Below are 17,272 nucleotides of genomic sequence, written 5' to 3'. Positions count from 1 at the left end.
TCCCGAGCTGCTCTCTTTGAGAGAGGCTTTGCCTACAGCCTCCCCTTTCCCCTGATGGCTCCGGGGATGTTGGCTGGAGGATGGCGAGAAGAGGCAGCTGCCGAGAGAGGGGAGGAAGAGGACGGAGAGGAGGGGGACCGAGAAGTGGGGCGAAGGGAGGTAGGTTGCCGCGAGTGGAGAGTCATGGTAGAGGGCAAAGGAGAGGCAGCAGCGAAGGGGAGAAAATGCAGACATCGCCTGATGAGTTTGGGAGAATGGAACGGAGAGAAGGCGGCTGGAAAAGGGGCCTGTGCTGGAGGGGGAGAAAAAAGTGGGGAGAAGGAAAGCCTCATATGGCTGGCGGGCGCGCAGCTTCCCTCCCAAGCCTCTGCGGGGATCGCTCTCCTCCTGAGGAGAATATGATTCAGAATATATATTTTTTCTTGTTTTCCTCCTCTAATAACTAGGTGCATCTTATGATCAGATGCGTCTTATGGAGTGAAAAATATGGTACCCATCTGGAAGCACCCAGTAGCATGAGGTAACAATTAAGGTAGCAAATGCAGCTTATCCATCATGTGTATATGATCTATCCCAGGGACTATGTGGCATTTAATATTAGCATACCCTAAAGAACCCAGCAGCCATTTTGATTAAGGAAAATCTAAAGATCTATATACAAAACTACTGCTATAGTTCCTAGGTTTGCAGCGCACAGTAGAGACAAAGAAAAATGTTGTTTCCAAATCTCATTGGGAATGAAAGCATATGAATCTGAAGCAATGCTATTTCCCCAGGCTATCATTTTCCGAAAGATACTTGACTTCAGAGACCCAATACTTCAAAATTCCACTCATATAGCCCACAGATATTCCAATCTTTTAGTAGTCCTCAACAGTTATCTAGACATCTCTTCATTTCATGCTTTTGCTTTCTATGCTGAAACATAATTTAACATTTTCTACTTACACACACACACAGAGAGAGAGAGAGAGAGAGGGAGAGAGAGAGAGAGAGAGGGAGAGAGAGAGAGAGAGAGAGAGAGATATTGTGTTAAGACTGTCTAACATAATTGAAATTGCCATAGGGTTATCCACTTGAATAGGCATACAGGATAGATAAAATAAATAGGTATCTAGAGATATCTTGAATTTTCCTGAAGACAACATATGGATAATGCTCTCTTCACATTACCTGTAACTGAACATGCAATTAGAAACACAGAACTTCCCTCCATGCTACAATTGTCATTTTTAATAGATCTGCCACATTTAAAAAGCAGATCGCATAGCATAGCCTCCCCTCACGTAGGCACACCTGAAAAATGTGTCTGGGATAAATTAAATAATCTAAATACGCTAATTCCTGAATAGTTTCTATAAATATGAATTTCTTTTGTAACTATAGACATTTTAGAACAAGCCCGTTTTTATTTTTGAGCCTTCAACATTTCTGGCAATTCTGTCTTTTTAATTTTACCATCTACACACTCAGAATATATTACTAACTTCAAATACAATATCCCAAAATGAACTGTGTTTCTCATAATTTTAATGTAGGTTTATTTTTCTCTGTGTGTTTATATAATATTTATATATTTGGGAAAAAATCTATATCCCACATTCATATAGAAAAATTCTGTATCCCATATTTTTAAGATTCCCTTTTCTACAGCACTTGACATATTTTCAGTGGATATAATTCTCCCTCTCTAGGATTCACTTTGCCACCCAAATGGGTGGTGGTGTCATCTAATCAGAGCTATTAGTTTCATTCACTATTCTCTTGAAGGAAGGGATGGGCTCATGTCCATGGGTCCCTTGCTTCTTTTTAACACAAGCTAGTTTTTCACAGCCACTGCCTACAACTAAAGTTGAGTTAAAATAACGCTGCCCAGTAGGACAAAAAAAAAAAAAAAGAACTCCTGTTATAGGTGCCCAGGATGCCATCCTAAATCCCATTTCTGTGTATTATTGTTCTGAGTTGATCTCCTCATGTCATGTTCCATTTGGGGAAATGTTAACTTTCATACCTGCCTCCAGAAGTGCTATCTTTCTAGAAAAAGAGGTGCAGGAACTCACCATGAACGCCTCCCTTGTTTCTCTTAGAATGGAAATGGTGCCCACCTGAGAGGTGCCAGAACTGTGTTCCGGAAAGTTCCGGCTGGGGGGAGGGGTTTGAAGCCTTACCTTCATAAATGGCACCTCATCTACCTCATATGCAGTGGAGGCTGGTCTAATGGAATTACTGGGGAATGCCACCCCCTACTGAAAATGAAATATTCTCCTCAAATCTCACAGTCGCACCACCTCTCCTGCCCCCCCCCATTGTATACTTCCATGAACTTACAGAGGCATTTCTGTCCATCTTATTGTCCTCTGGCCATTCAGCTCTATCTACCACTCCTAAGACAAAAAATACAACTATAGCAAGAAAAACCAGGTGACTGCTCAGGTAGCCCAAGTCCTATCCATAGTTTCTTCCACGCTTTCCAGGCACAGTCCACACTTTTAAAGCCCAGTGTCTGAGTTTTAAGCAAACAGCAATTGAGAGAGAGAGATGGCCTGTGTATGTGTTGCAACAAACTCTGTATTAGCAATTTCCCTATACAGTGGTACCTCGGGTTAAGAACTTAATTCGTTCTGGAGGTCTGTTCTTAACCTGAAACTGTTCTTAACCTGAAGCACCACTTTAGTTAATGGAGCCTCCTTCTGCTGCTTCTGCGCCGCCGCTGCACAATTTCTGTTCTCATCCTGAAGCAAAGTTCTTAACCTGAGGTAATATTTCTGGGTTACCGGAGTCTGTAACCTGAAGCGTATGTAACCTGAGGTACCACTGTATTCACTTATTAAAAGCTGCTGTAGCTGTTGGGTGGAATAGAGCAGGTTAGGTAGATCTGAGTCCATAATATTTCCAGAAAAGGTGTGTGGATCTGCTTCCAACAAGCCCCTCCCCTAGCAGGAAATTTATATTGAATGCATAGGAATGGAGAAAAATGCTGTTACACAATTATTTCTACCTAGGTTTGCCTTATTCCAAAGAGCAAAAAAGAGGACACACATTTGTAGGTGGGGCAGGAGAGGGGGAGGAAGAAAAATAGTAGTAATGGTGCATGTGCAGGTGTACTGAAATATTTAATAATGGTAACTAAAAATGAAAATGACATACCCTCCCAACATTTTGTGAGAAAAATTCAGAGCACCTCCCCCCCATCTCGCATCTCCATGGGTTGCCCCCTCCCTGCTGCTAACCCCTTCCTTGCTCTCTCCTTCCCTCTCCTCTCTTACCTTTGCTGTCTTCGGCCTCCTGCTCACAAGACGGTGTGTCTCCAGAAGATGTAAGGCTAAATGGCCCCAGGAAGGTCACACCAGGCCTGGCGGCCGCCAGATACAACACAAAGCCTAGAGCGACCCCAGGAAGACTGTGTGAGGCCTGGCGGCCACCAGAAACAACTCAAGGTCTACGTGAGCCCCGGAAGGCCACACAAGGCTTCACCAGTGAATCCTAGAGCGACCCTGGTACAAATAGTACAAAAAATAAAAATAAAAACCCAGACGTTTTGCAAAATATAAAAAATCCACCTGGGTGATTTTACCTTTGAAAAAGAGGACATGTCCAGGCGTATGACAACCCTACCTTGCTCTAAAACAAAGTGCTTCAGCTCTGTGCCTGTCTGGATATGACTACACATCCTTTTCCAAACCTGGAAGATATTCTCCCAAATATCAGACATAATAGAGGTTGATTGTGATTAGTCTGATGTGATGAAGTCTGCACATAAGCACACATTAGCACTTCACATTTTCAGGACTGAGCCATGCATTGCGAATATGTTCTGCTGTGCTCTGATGTGCCCTGGCTCAAATGACACAATCGTTTTTGGTCTGTTGTTTGGGACTGCATAATCTTTTTAATTTAGGGGGGAAATATTTTGGATAATGAAAAGCCAGAAAGATTTGGGCGGGGGTGAGGAAAACTGCATGCAACTGGAAGCACATTTTAAACATTTTTGTGTTTAGCTTTTTAGCAACGGATGTATAAACAATAAATGAATTCCAAAATGTACACATCATTTGGTACGACTTACCATAATTTCTAAATAAGAGGTGTGGAGTCAATCTTATCTGAAAATCATGACTGAGCCCTCTTACATGGAAGCTCTTTCCTGTCCTTAGATATGCATTTGGTTTTTTTAGTGATGTTGATGGTGTTTTAGAGGAGACAGTGGTACTCTGTGCATGTGTAATGGCCTGTGCTATTTTTCCAGAAAAAGAGGTGCTGGAACTCACAATGAACACCTCCATTGTTCTCTTATAATGGCAATGGTGCCCACCTGAGAATTGCCAGAACTCAGTTCTGGCAATTTCTGGTTCAAAAAAGCCCTGGTAATGGCACACTTTCCTAAATAAATGCTCTTGTGATGAAAACGGAAAGGATAAAAATTGCAGCCCTACCAAGTCAACATCTTACCGGACACCACTGCTTGGTTGTGAAACAGGCAAATAAATCCAGAAGCCTCTTTGGGAACTATAGCTTATTTTCAGCTTATTTAGTTGTCTGTTCTGAGTGAAATTGCTCCCACTTCAGTATGGTTGGCTCATGGCTGATTCAAACATGCAGATTTGACTAGGTACAGCACTCACAATGGAGTCACATGCCAGGCTTGCTTTTCAGCGTAAGAGTTGAACCAGTATAAAAAATGTATAGACAGGGTGGCTGCTCTCATTACAAAATAAAATAATCTCCTGGGGCACAAATGAGGTGAAAACCCTAACGAAGTGACTCTGCCTTTGAGTTTCTTCCCAGCTTTCTTCCCTTTCCAAGAGCCTTTACAAATGCATCTGGCTCTTCCTATCCTTCGTAGGATTTCTCAATATAACTACCATTTCTCTCTCCAGTAGTCACAGGAAAGCTAACTGAAAAGTTTCATTGCCATCCTGCCAACCTCTATACATGACACTGATGACTGGTCATCACTAAAAATGGGCCTGTTTTTTTTTTTTATCTTTTCCTTTAATCAGGCAACTTAATTTATTCCTCATTTTTGTCTAGGTAAAGGTAAAGGTACCCCTGCCCGTACGGGCCAGTCTTGACAGACTCTGGGGTTGTGCGCCCATCTCACTTAAGAGGCCAGGGGCCAGCGCTGTCCGGAGACACTTCCGGGTCACGTGGCCAGCGTGACATCGCTGCTCTGGCAAGCCAGAGCCGCACACGGAAACGCCGTTTACCTTCCCGCTGGTAAGCGGTCCCTATTAATCTACTTGCACCCGGAGGTGCTTTCAAACTGCTAGGTTGGCAGGCGCTGGGACCGAGCAGCGGGAGCGCACCCCGCCGCAGGGATTCGAACCGCCGACCTTTCGATCGGCAAGTCCTAGGCGCTGAGGCTTTAACCCACAGCGCCACCTGCGTCCCTCATTTTTGTCTAGCAGGAGGCAATTTTATTAGCTGGGATCTGTCAGCTCTCTTCAGCCTCTTTTCTGCAATCATATCTGAAAATGAGCTCTTCCAATGCAAATTCCTTTTTGGAATATAGTCTGTGGCTACAGATTTGCTTGGTTCATTTTATCCATTTAAGCAGCCATTATTTCTACCATTATTCTTGCAGAGAATTGAATTATTTCATCTTACTGCTTGCTGTTCAGTTTTTCTAGATTATGTTGTAGATGTACACAAATCAGCAGGCTTGAAAATGATTGGAATAAATTAAGTAATAACTTCATTTCAGAGAAAGCTCTGCCTTAAGATGGAACATAGTATAAATGCCTTGGGCTCTGGCACCCCCTTCTTGACCCCACCCAGCCGTGAAGCTTAACAAAAAAAAGTGCCCCCGTTTGTAAATGAGATCTATTTCCCCCCTTAAACTGAACTACCATTATTTTAGATAACTGACTTCCCTCAAATATTTAAAATATATTTTGCAGCAGAAGGTAATGACATTTTCCTGGAATGTCATTGAATGCAAATGTTCTGCATTACTTTATTTTTTAAAAACCAGCCCACTCAAGCTTCCTTTTATGTGGTCCAGTCAACTTTTTCTGCTGCTGCTGACTTCGGTCTCAGACAAATGGAGGCCTTGCACTGATTAAGGCAAGCTGGTCCAACTGAAATTGTGTTTAGGATTATTCTTTCATCTGTTTCTCATGGAAGCCTCTTGTTCTTTCATAGCTAAGTCAAGGCTTTCAGCCTTTGGAAAGAAAATGTGAAGCATCTATTCAGCTCCCCCGACCCACAAATACAAGGGTGAGAGCAAATTTAAAAGGCAAAATGCATTTGTACAAGTGAAATGGAAATCTCATTAATTCAATATAACCATTAATAATGTGAATGAGGACACAAGCAATGGGCATAATTTATGAAAATAATAAATACTGGTACGAAGCTATGGATCTAGAAGCATTTAAGTCATAACCAGCTGTTACAGCATGCTAGAATACTGAAAGACAGGATAAATATTAGTAATAGATATTTAAAATTTACACATATTATTTGCAACATAGCTGAAAGGTTGCTATTACCACAAGTGTCCAAATGGCACTAGAAATCATGTTATGCTGTACCTGCACGACAGAGCTTTAAATCTAGGGCAAAACAATTTTATCCATTTAGAAACTTTCATTTTATCCATGAGTGCAAAGTGATTGCATAGCTTTTCACATCTATTTATAAGGCTGATGGGAAACTACTGCTTAAGTGGCAGCTATCTTCTATAGGTGAACAGGAATATATGTAAGTAAAATAATTTTTGGTCAAATTTCAACTTCTCAAGAAGAATAAACTTATTTTATCTGTTCAGTGCCCAGAAAGATAAATGTAACATTTTAATAGACAGGTTTCAAAATGGCTACTGAACAAAGCATAAAATGCATTTTCATGTATAAAAACAGGGGAGGGAAATATTAAAACTTTTAAATATTTCCTAATATAAACACCATTTGGTTATCAATACATAACAAATAAAGTTTTCGCAGATCAGTAGCTAGCTGAATGCCTAAGTGACTTATCCATATCAATAAGTATAAACAATCAAAATGCTAAATGGCTTATTTTACAGTCAGCTTGTAAAATGCTATTACATTTGTTCCTAGATCTTAAACATGTAATAATTGCTCAAGGTCTAAATAATGTGGCTTCTCTGTAGTGATGGAATAACTAATAAATTTGCTATACATCAGCAAAAACCAGGAAAACTGTTTAATTAATATTTTTAAACTACAATCACTGGATGAGAATGCTCATAACCAGCATTTGCCAACCTAGTGCCCCCCATATATGTGAGACCAGTTGGGGGCGGGGGGGGGGGGACTGAAGTCAAAACCACTGAAGGCCACTAGGCTAGGGAAGAAGACTGCTCTAGTTTGGTACCTAACATGGCTCTTGCTTTAAAAATAGGAGGTGTGGGGGTTCCTAATGCTACTTTCAGCAACAAAACTTTACTTTTTCTATTAAAGTTTCTAAGAGGCCATTTCCCTGGAAGGGAAACCACACTTCACTTCTATTCATCTCCTCAAGTATCTCCTGGAATTTCCCCCAACATTTTCTCCACAGAATTATTGCAGTGTCATTAACATGGTTAGCGTACACATCAACATGATGAACATCTTTTGACATAATCCATTTACAGCTGCTGTACAGAAATTAAGCTTTGCTTTTTCATACTGAGGATTGATTGTGCCTACCAAAGCATAAAACCTAAAATGTGATATTAAAAAGAGCATTAACAGATGAATGTGGTTCTTCAGACTAAACAAAAAACAAAACCCAATACCTATCCAAAAGGATTTACACAACTTGGGTTACTTCTTTAATATAAAAAAAAATTTTCCTAAAAATTTTTTTAATGAAACCTGATAAACTTTTATTTTAAAGAGTACATTGCATGAACATTTGCTGCCGTTTGTCTTTAAACATGAGCCTAAGAAACATAAGAGAACTATGCTAAATAAAACAAAGCAACAAATCTTAACTGGTTAGAGGCAACATCACACTCTTTGTAACACCACTTGGAAAAAGAAAAGGGCCGCTTTGTCATGGCTTCACAGTTCCAGTTTACTAGTATAAAACGTTAGATTTGAAAGGTACCTATCAAACAAGGTGGCTTTCCATTGATTCTACACTTTTTTTTTTCATCTAACCCTTTGGATTAAATCTGTTCTCAGTTTCCACAAAGCAATATTCAACTTGTCAAGTACAAAACAAATCTGAGTCCATGATATGGCATTCCAAAAAAAATGCACATAAGTATTTACAGGATGTTTACAATAACTTTTTGCAAATGTCCCACACACATTGTTTTGTAGAACTGTAAACAACACAGTATTCTCTCAGTCTTTAAATCACGGCCGTGGTCTTTTAGGAGGTGGCGGTGGCATGAGTTCAGTGTCAGGATCCAGGTGATGCTTGCGGGTCTGTCCTGGAGCTGCTGCTGTACATTTTTCAATGAAGTCGAAAAGGATTTCCTTTGTCACTGGATGTCGTATGCTATTACACACAGCTGTCGGGGGTGCGGGGAGAGAAACACAGTCAAATAACTATGTGATAAAAACACACATGAATAGTCATGTGATAAAGTCAACTTATCCTAAGTTGAATATAGCTAGTCAATTTAGGGCATCCCTCCTAAGCAGCAAGCCATTGGCACGGTCCACACATAATACTAAGCCAGGATATCGTGTGATTTAAACAAGCCTCAGGGAGTCCAGGAGTAGCACTCCTGCTCCCCTCTCAGCCAAGAGATTGTACAAACCAAAATCTGGTTTCCTGTTGTCTGATTCTGGTCATTATACACAAATCAGGAACTATCGTTTAAAAGAAACAGGCCAGCTTTATAACCCATATTTTGAAGCTGGCTTGTTTTGCAGATGACCTCTGTAGTAAGTTATAAACATTACATGTACAGTACGGAAGTACCCTAAAAGCAATGTTGATCCAAATATTTCATGATGAACAGAAATGTCATAAAGTTGTCATATTATAGAGTAAATCACACTCCCTTAATTACACAGGGTTGTATCCAATGAAGTCATCCAACTTACACAACATAACTCCAGCCCATGAGTCCCCCAAATCTGCTCTGGAGGCTGCACAAAGGAAGGGAGGATGCAGACTTTCCACTGCATAAAGTGAAGTCCTTGCATGAACAGGACAACTTTGTTGGATATGATCCATAAGACTGATTACTACATATATCACAGTATCTGTAATTCAAATTCCAGGCTGGCAAAAAGAACAGAACTTTGAGAAGTGGGCAAATAATGCAATGCTGGTCTCCTGAGGAAGACCAAATTCTTCATTCTAGTAGTGGTGGGCAATGCCCTCCCTGAGCCCTCATTTTGCTTCCCCACCATGTTGTTCTGTCAGGTGACACTGGTAGAGAGGAGCCCCACTGGTTCCAACATGGCAGCCAGCAAACTACCACCAGTGGTTCTGCCACAATCAATCGCCAGTAGAAAACATTTTGGTGCTTTGGAGGCTTTTCAATCTGCTGATCCACCTCTGCCTGGAGCAATAACAGCAAAAAAGGCACAAAAGCCTACCCCCCACACACACTTCTACCCTGGATGGCAGGGCCTCAGGTGTGGGAGAGGATCTTCCACTCTGCTCCACACCTCCCTATCGTCAGTCAGGTATGATCTGCCCATCATTCTAGTTTCCTGGCCCTGCAGTATGATTTGCTATGGTAAACCACAAAAAGGCGAGATGAGGACTTACGGTTGAACTCTGTATCTGCTTTATGAAAATGTAAACACAAAGGATAACATTCACCTAACAAACAAGGGCTTCTGCTTGCGCAACAAGGCTTTCCCCCTTGTGTCTCCTGAAATTGCCTCGAGAGTAGGGGGTCATAAGAACTCCCAAATCAGTGACCTGAATCAAAATTTTAGGTCAGAATTAATTAATTGGAAGTATCCTTCTCATTAAAGAAATGGCATCTCTTCAGGTGTGAAATTGGCATAGCAATACAGTCATACCTCGTGTTGCATTAGGTTCATGTTACGTCTTTTCAGCTTGCGAACACGGCAAATCTGGAAGTGTATACTTCCGGGTTTCGCCGCGTGTGCATGTGCAGAAGTGTTCTGTGTGCTTCGCACATGTGCAGAAGCGCTCTATCGCGCTGCGCGCATGCTCAGAAGCAGCGATCTGATTACGGACTTTTTGGGGTGCAAACAGCACCCCAGAACGGATCGAGTCCAAAACTAGAGGTATCCCTGTATATGTGACACTGTATATGTGAGTAAATATCAGTGGGCTCTAGCCTGCAAAGGCTTATGTCACAATGGAATTGTTAGCCTTTTTTGATGCCAGAAGATACTTGCTGTTTTGGCTACAACAGACTAACATGGCTACGCCACAGGAATGTATCAGTAGTTTCAACAGTATCTGAAATGTGCAGAGCTGAAATCCATTACTGAGGAATTAATAAATTTGTGTCTAGTAGTTTGTCTGACACAAAGAATAATAGTTAAAATACCTATATCACACAAACTTGCATTAATTTTAAAATTATTATATTTGCCTTGTGAATGAAAGCTGCTGCCTTGCACTTTTCATAATGTCCTTTTATTATCTGAAGGAGAATTAGAGTATGTCACAGTCTCATAAAGGACATACTCCCCCCACCCCTGCATCCTTCATTTGTTTTATTCCCTATTGTTTGCATACTATTTTGGGATCTGAAAATTACAATTTCTCCTCCTAATTTAGTCTTCTTCCATCTGGTGAACAATGATTGCGCCATTTTGAATAGAACTGAAATTATCAAGGATTTTTTGTTCCACAAGTTCAGCTTATATAGTACATTCATGTGCCAAGCTACCTTTTCTCTGTGTATCAATGGAACACAACACAACATTGTGAATATGCTTTGTCAGTCCACGCTAGACAAAAATTGTTATTTTAAAGCAGTCGCAATTCAGACTCAAGTTGTGACCCAAATTTTAACCAGTGTCATTAAAACATTGATGCTATTAAAGCAACTGAGCTGAGTATAAAGTCCTTGAAAAGATGACCTTACTGAAGCAGGGCAGACATAAAATGCTGAGATATTGGACCAATTATTGCACTCACCCATTGCAGTTTTGTAGGCATTTGGAAAGCTTTTGTCTATCCGTTGTCTCATGAAGACCCAGCTATTGTTTTCAAACTTGCATTCTATAATCTTATTGTCATATTGTTTCAAGTCTTTTGTTACCTGTTTTATTAAATAAATAAATAAAAGTTTTACATTTGTCAAAGATGGGGGAAGTCAAACATTTCTTTCTTAAGTGAGGATACTCAAAACTACCAATGCACATTTCACATAGTTATGAAACTTTTTTCCAACTTGTACAACATACTATGGACATTGTCCCATCCCACTGCCAGCAAAAGATGAAGGAGTTTTAGACAAGACCAGGAAGTAGCTATTTTTGGTTCCTGCTAGCAAATACACATAAGGGTAGAAACAGTAGTACTATCCAGATAACAAGGAAAAGACTGGACATCAACTCCCCACCACATCTCATAGAATTGCAAAGTTGGAAGGGCCCCCATCGACCATCTATTCCACCCCCCTGCAATGCTGTTGAAATCGTTAAGAACTGCACCAGATTATGTGGGAGGGGCATATAAGAGTTCATCTGCTGCAAAGTGAGCTCTGCCCCGAGAAAATGGAAAACTCCTGGATTCCTGAGTGGGCACATGTATCTCTGCATCAACCACAGGCCCTCCAAAAGTCTCAGGAACATTCAGAGCACAGGGAAGAGACTGACCATTATTTGCCACCCAAATCCCCAAATTTCTGTTGTTGCGCCAGAAGATGAGACAGTAGGGCATATGAGAGATCATCTCCTGAGTAGATTTAATAGAAAAGTAGAGCTCAGCATCATCAGCATACTGATGCCATGTGCCCTGATGGTTGCTTCCAACAGCTTTATATGGATGTTAAATAGCACTGGGGACAGAATTGTGCCCTGTGGTACCCTGCAGCTTACACTGCCAAGATGTAGACATGCAGCCTTCCCAATGCTATTCTCTGGTAACAGTCATGCAGGTAGGAGTGGAGCCACCATAAAAGAATACCTCCAACTTCCAAACCCATGAAGACAGTCCAGGAGGATGCTATGGTCCATGGTATCAAAAGCCACTGAGATATCCAGCAACAGCAGGGTTGCACTCCCCCATCTCACCCTCAAAGGAGTTCATTTGCCAGGGTGGTCAGGGCTGATTTCATGCCAAACTCAGTATACTGTGATAAGTTCACTAGGCATCAACTGTTAAGATTCCTGCTCCGTGATTGCAGTCATGGGATTGTTGTCTATCACATGACGGTGTATGTTTTGACTCCACAGAGTGGGAAGTGACGGAGACAGGATGTTTATGTTACTGCGTTCCTTGAAGTGGGACTATTGTCCTTTGTTCTTTCTCTTTGCTATCTGATGAGAAAGAGGAAGGAGCTAAGTCAGAATGCTCCGAGTGTATCATACATAAATAAACGTAGATTAGCCAAATGCTGAGATAGAGTTCTATTACGTGAACTGCACAAACTCTGTGGATCCCTGAGTGTGCCAACGTCTGTTGGCATCGGTCGCTGTGATGTTCGGGCTGAAGAAAGCTTTTGAAGCTCCCAAACAAATGACCAAGAGGGAGGGAACATGCCAGTTGGGCATATGTCTCTACCAGGGCCCTACACGAGTGTAGGACGAGCTCCTGACATCAATATCACTAGGATGATGAACAATTTTGAACAACTTATCACAGTAGGCTGGTTCCAGTGCCCCACTGACTGGGGCAGGTAGTACCAACTTTTAAACCACTCAAAAGAGCTCTGCTGGGTGGCTACTTGAGTATGTATGTGGACCTTTTTCTGCTTCCATCCTTGCTATGTGATAGTTGTGGTTTTGCATTCTAATCACTGTTTGATTGGCTCCGAAGTTTTAAAGTTGTAGTTGCAGTGGTCATGAATTGTGCCAACAATAACTCTAAGGGGTTATAATGAAGGCACATGGGGGGCTTCAGGCAGCAGGAGCGGGAGGGGAAGGGGAAGTTCTGTTGCACACATGGAACTCTGTGGTGTGAACTGAACTTCAGTGTTGGATACAACACTAACTGTTTTAAGCTATAAACACTGCAGACTAGCAATGAGATAAGTGGATCAACCTGGCACTGAACCTTAGCAGTGTCAGCATGCCCCTGGTTTCAAAGCCTCAATGCATTATACTTCCTACCTTGTACCATTCTACCATTCTCCCCCCCCCCCCACTTTCTTTCTGCTGTGAAAATTCCCCTGGTGTCTTTACATATCATATGTCTGGAGTACTCCACAGGCTTAAAAAATAATAATCATTCATTACTTGCCAACCAGAGACAGATATATTCCAAAAAAATATTTTACTATTAAATGATTCAGAGAACCGCGTAAGCTCACTAACTTCCTTTTTGTTTTGGGCACCATACTCTATGCATGTTATTAGCCACTGCAAAATTTCTGAGTAACTATGGCAACTCCACTTGTTGAGAACATTTCATTTTTCTTAACAAGAACTTTGTTATGATTGGGTCCATTGCCGCTTGATGAAATATTTGCTGTGCTGCAGTTTGAAAAAGGAAGAGTCTAGACTGATTTCAGAAGTATTTTTCCTCACCAACAAACAACAATGAATATTTCAATTTCACTAGCAATCGTTTTTATCTATATTAGCTATCAACACACAAGTAAACAGAGGATTTTTCCGCTGAATAATGTGAGCATTATTTTGTTCTGAAAGTGTGTTACAAACTCCCACATCATTTTTTATAGGGTATAGCTTATTATCGACTTCATTTCTGACCAAAATTGTACATGATGCACAATTGAGAGTCTGGTATAAAATGTTTTTCTTCCCTTAGTTCTGCTGGCCTTAGTTCTTCCTCCACCCCAAAGAACCAAAACCAAAACAGTAATTTACTCAGCAGGTATTAGGATGGCTAAATTGATTTCTGAAAAAGGAAACGGTGGAACTTTATTTTTCTAGGAGGGGTGATACCATGAGAAGCGTTTGGCTTTTACACAGCCATGAAGTTACTACAAACCCAGTTTTGTAGAATCATTCTCATCTTGCTTGCTTGATTAACTCCCTGGTGTGTCTATCTTTCCTTCTCAGTAATCCTCCTTTGTACAGAACATTACACATTCCTCTATGTGTGAGGAAAGCATTTTTCAAACAGATGTTTCGCAACCATGGACTCAGCTAGCATAAAAGTCACACTCAGGAAAATACAACATCCTTTTCTAATCCACAGTGAATATGTTTAAACACAGGAAGAAACTTGAGGCTGTGTAATGACTTGGAAATGAATATTAACTGTCAGTGGCTGCCAAATAAATTTGGTATTTATATACATTTTTTTCCTGTTGGAGCAGGAAAAGGTTGTTAGTGAACCACCTGCTTGATGGAGAAAGAAGGGGGTGAGGGAAGATATTCTGCAGCAGCCAAAGACTTTCACAAACTAGAACTCTCTGTAATGCTTCATTGTTGATCATTCTTGCAGTGTTCACAGGATAAGAATAGCAGAAAATTATGTGGTTGCTCTATTTGACTGTGACAATTAAGCAGTATTAACTATCTTATGTACTAACTTGCTTGGTCATTCATTAGCAATCTGGAAGACAAATCTTTCCAGAAAATGCTAACATCTGCCAGTGCAATGGCCTAAATCCATTTTCCCAACAGAAACTGCTGATCAGTTTAAAACAATAAAAAGTTCCCATTATTACTCTGAACATGGAAGGAGGGATGGGGAGGGCAAGAATAAACACTGGGCTAATTATATATACCCTGTATCATTTTAAGTGACTGCTATCTACCATATCACTCACTTATTTTGCAAGCAGTAAAAGCAAGCAAGGTGATAATAATAGGTTAACAGTATAATTCTATACATGCCAGTCTAAAGAAAGTCTCAGTTGAATTCAACTGGCTTACTAGTACCTAGTAAGCAGGTATAGGATTGAAGCGACTACTGCATGATAAACCTAGTGGGAAGACAAAGTGATGCATGGTCCTTTGTACATGTTCAGAACAACTTCAACCTGCCCTTTTGCACAGGGAGGACAATTGGACCATTCCCACATGTCTAAGTTCTAGTGATTAAAAACTACCTGTATAGCAGGACACATTCAAATTGTGTGCTACTACACTGCTATATTTCCTCCAAAAAAACATGAAGCAGATTGGGTCTTCCATTTTGCTAAGGGTTCTTTCAGCTGCAGAAGAAATCTGAGCAATTCTGTGAATTTATTTTCAAAGAATTAGATTTCCATTTACCATATTTTTCGCCCTATAGGGTGCACCGGCCCATAGGGCGCACTTATTTTTTTTTTGGGGGGGGGGAATAAAGAAAAAAAAAATTTCCCCCCGAGCCCCAAAGAGCAAAGAAGCCATGACAGCGAGTGGGATGGATCCCACTAGCTGTCTTGGCTTCGTTTTTAGCCTCGGTGCTGGGGGTCCGGGAGCGAAGGTGAGGTTGCGCTCAACCTCGCCATCACTCCCTGAGCTTGCTGCTATCCGAAGCCCGGGGAGCACGGTGCTGTAGCCCGCTGCGCACCCCGGGCTTAGGGCAGCTATCCGGCAGGCTTGCGGATAGCTGCCCTAAGCCCAGGGTGCACAGTGCCGCGCTCCCTGGGCTTCGGGCTGCAGGCAGCTATCTGCAAGCCTTCAGAGCCCGCAGGAGTTCCCGCCGGGCTCCGCAGGCTTGCGGATAGCTTCCTGAAGCCTGGAGAGCTAGAGGTGTCAGTGTGCACCGACCCCTCTCACTCTCCAGGCTTCAGCGAAAGCCTGCATTCGCCCCATAGGGCGAACACACATTTCCCCTTCATTTTTGGAGGGGGAAAAGTGTGTCCTATAGTGCGAAAAATACGGTACTTCACCCTGCAGTTATCTATTCAGTGAGAGCGGAACGATCACTGTATGAGCTACTGCTGGTCCTGCAGTGGTGATACACATCTAATGGAGCCAGAACTGGTAAGGCTAGCAAACCTGCATTTCTGGGATAGTGTTACCATACTACAACTGGAAGAATTCGCCTCACAAATCCTCCTTAGTAGCACTGAATTGACATGCTCTCCACTGAAAAGTACCTCACACAATGTTGAGGAGGAGTAGGTTCACTCAACAATAATATCAATAATGTCAGAGCTCCTAGTAACTAATGAAACACATACTTGGCAGGAATAACTAAACAGACATACAACTCTTTAGCTGCCTAACAGGTTTAAGGTAATAGCTAATGACAATCAGTTAGAATGTTGTCCTAAAATATCCTAAAATTGTTCTTCAAATAGTCTCTGGCCTAAAAATTACAATTGTTCAATACTGACCATAAGACTACATGGCTACAAAAATTAAGATGAGGATTTTCTTTGAAGCAAGGAGTACATAAGCAAAACTACCATCAATTTTAGTAAAAATTACCTCAGGTTCTGTGAAGAACCAGAGCCAGTGTGGTATAGTGGTTAGAGTGTTGGACTATGGCCTGGGAGACCAGAGTTCCTATCTCCACTCAACCATAGGGCTCACCGGGTGACCTTGCTCCAGTTACTGTTTCTCAACCTTATCTACCTCATAATGTTTTCATGAGGATAAGATAGGGAGGGGGAGATGCTGTATTCCACATTGTGCTCCATAGAGGAAATGTAAATGTAACAATAAATATGTATGTGCTATTATTAGAATGGCTGCAATTCACCCAAAGTTTAGCAGTTTTCTTCACCTAGTTAACAGTCGACACTATTTCTTACAAGAGCAATGCATCTCTTACCATACCTTTTATACAAAAAGGGATCTAAACTAGCTTATGCAATATATTTCAGTTTAGGGGAACAAAAATTAATATTATAAAAGTGAAATAATTCTACCATGGTTAGGCCATGGTTTAGCTCAGCCTGGTTTCCCGACCAGGACTCATGGTTATGCTCTCTTCTAAGCAACCATGAGCACTTGTAATTTAAAAATATATATAATTTAATTAGGAAAATTTGAAATAGGAAATCAAGATTGTGGCTTTAGGATTGCAGCTTTAATGTATCAACCAAGTAGTAAACAGGATGGATTTCTATCCTTTTCAAGAAAAAATCATCCACAAACAGAAGGAATAAGCAGAAGTATTAGTGTGGATTTTTACTACACAACTTTCTATGAAATTATAGTTCAAAGACATATTTAAAAAAGAAATTAAATCTCTCCCACTAACACAGGAACAGGTAAACAACTATATGATATGTCTGCAATCTACCTGGTATAGGGTGGTATATAAATTCAATAAATAATAATATTCACCA

The 17,272-nt window shown here is 41.1% G+C and overlaps 1 protein-coding gene across 2 annotated transcripts in view; it reads right to left on the bottom strand.

Moving 5' to 3' along the window:
- Positions 1-6,755: 6,755 nt before the first annotated feature.
- Positions 6,756-17,272, bottom strand: part of RNGTT (RNA guanylyltransferase and 5'-phosphatase) — a 119,497-nt gene continuing 108,980 nt past the window's right edge. For both annotated transcript variants that reach the window (XM_079970484.1, XM_079970483.1), the window contains 2 exons: positions 11,044-11,167; positions 6,756-8,470 (listed from right to left, as the gene is read on the bottom strand). In XM_079970484.1, the coding sequence (XP_079826610.1) occupies positions 8,313-8,470; positions 11,044-11,167 (282 nt within the window). In that variant the 3' untranslated portion in view covers positions 6,756-8,312. The remainder of the gene's footprint in view (positions 8,471-11,043; positions 11,168-17,272) is intronic.

This window comes from Podarcis cretensis, assembly GCF_951804945.1.
Source record: "Podarcis cretensis genome assembly, chromosome: 3".
Classification (NCBI taxonomy): domain Eukaryota; kingdom Metazoa; phylum Chordata; class Lepidosauria; order Squamata; family Lacertidae; genus Podarcis; species Podarcis cretensis.
Note: the sequence above shows the minus strand (reverse complement) of the source record. Positions and strands in the feature narration are given on the sequence as shown.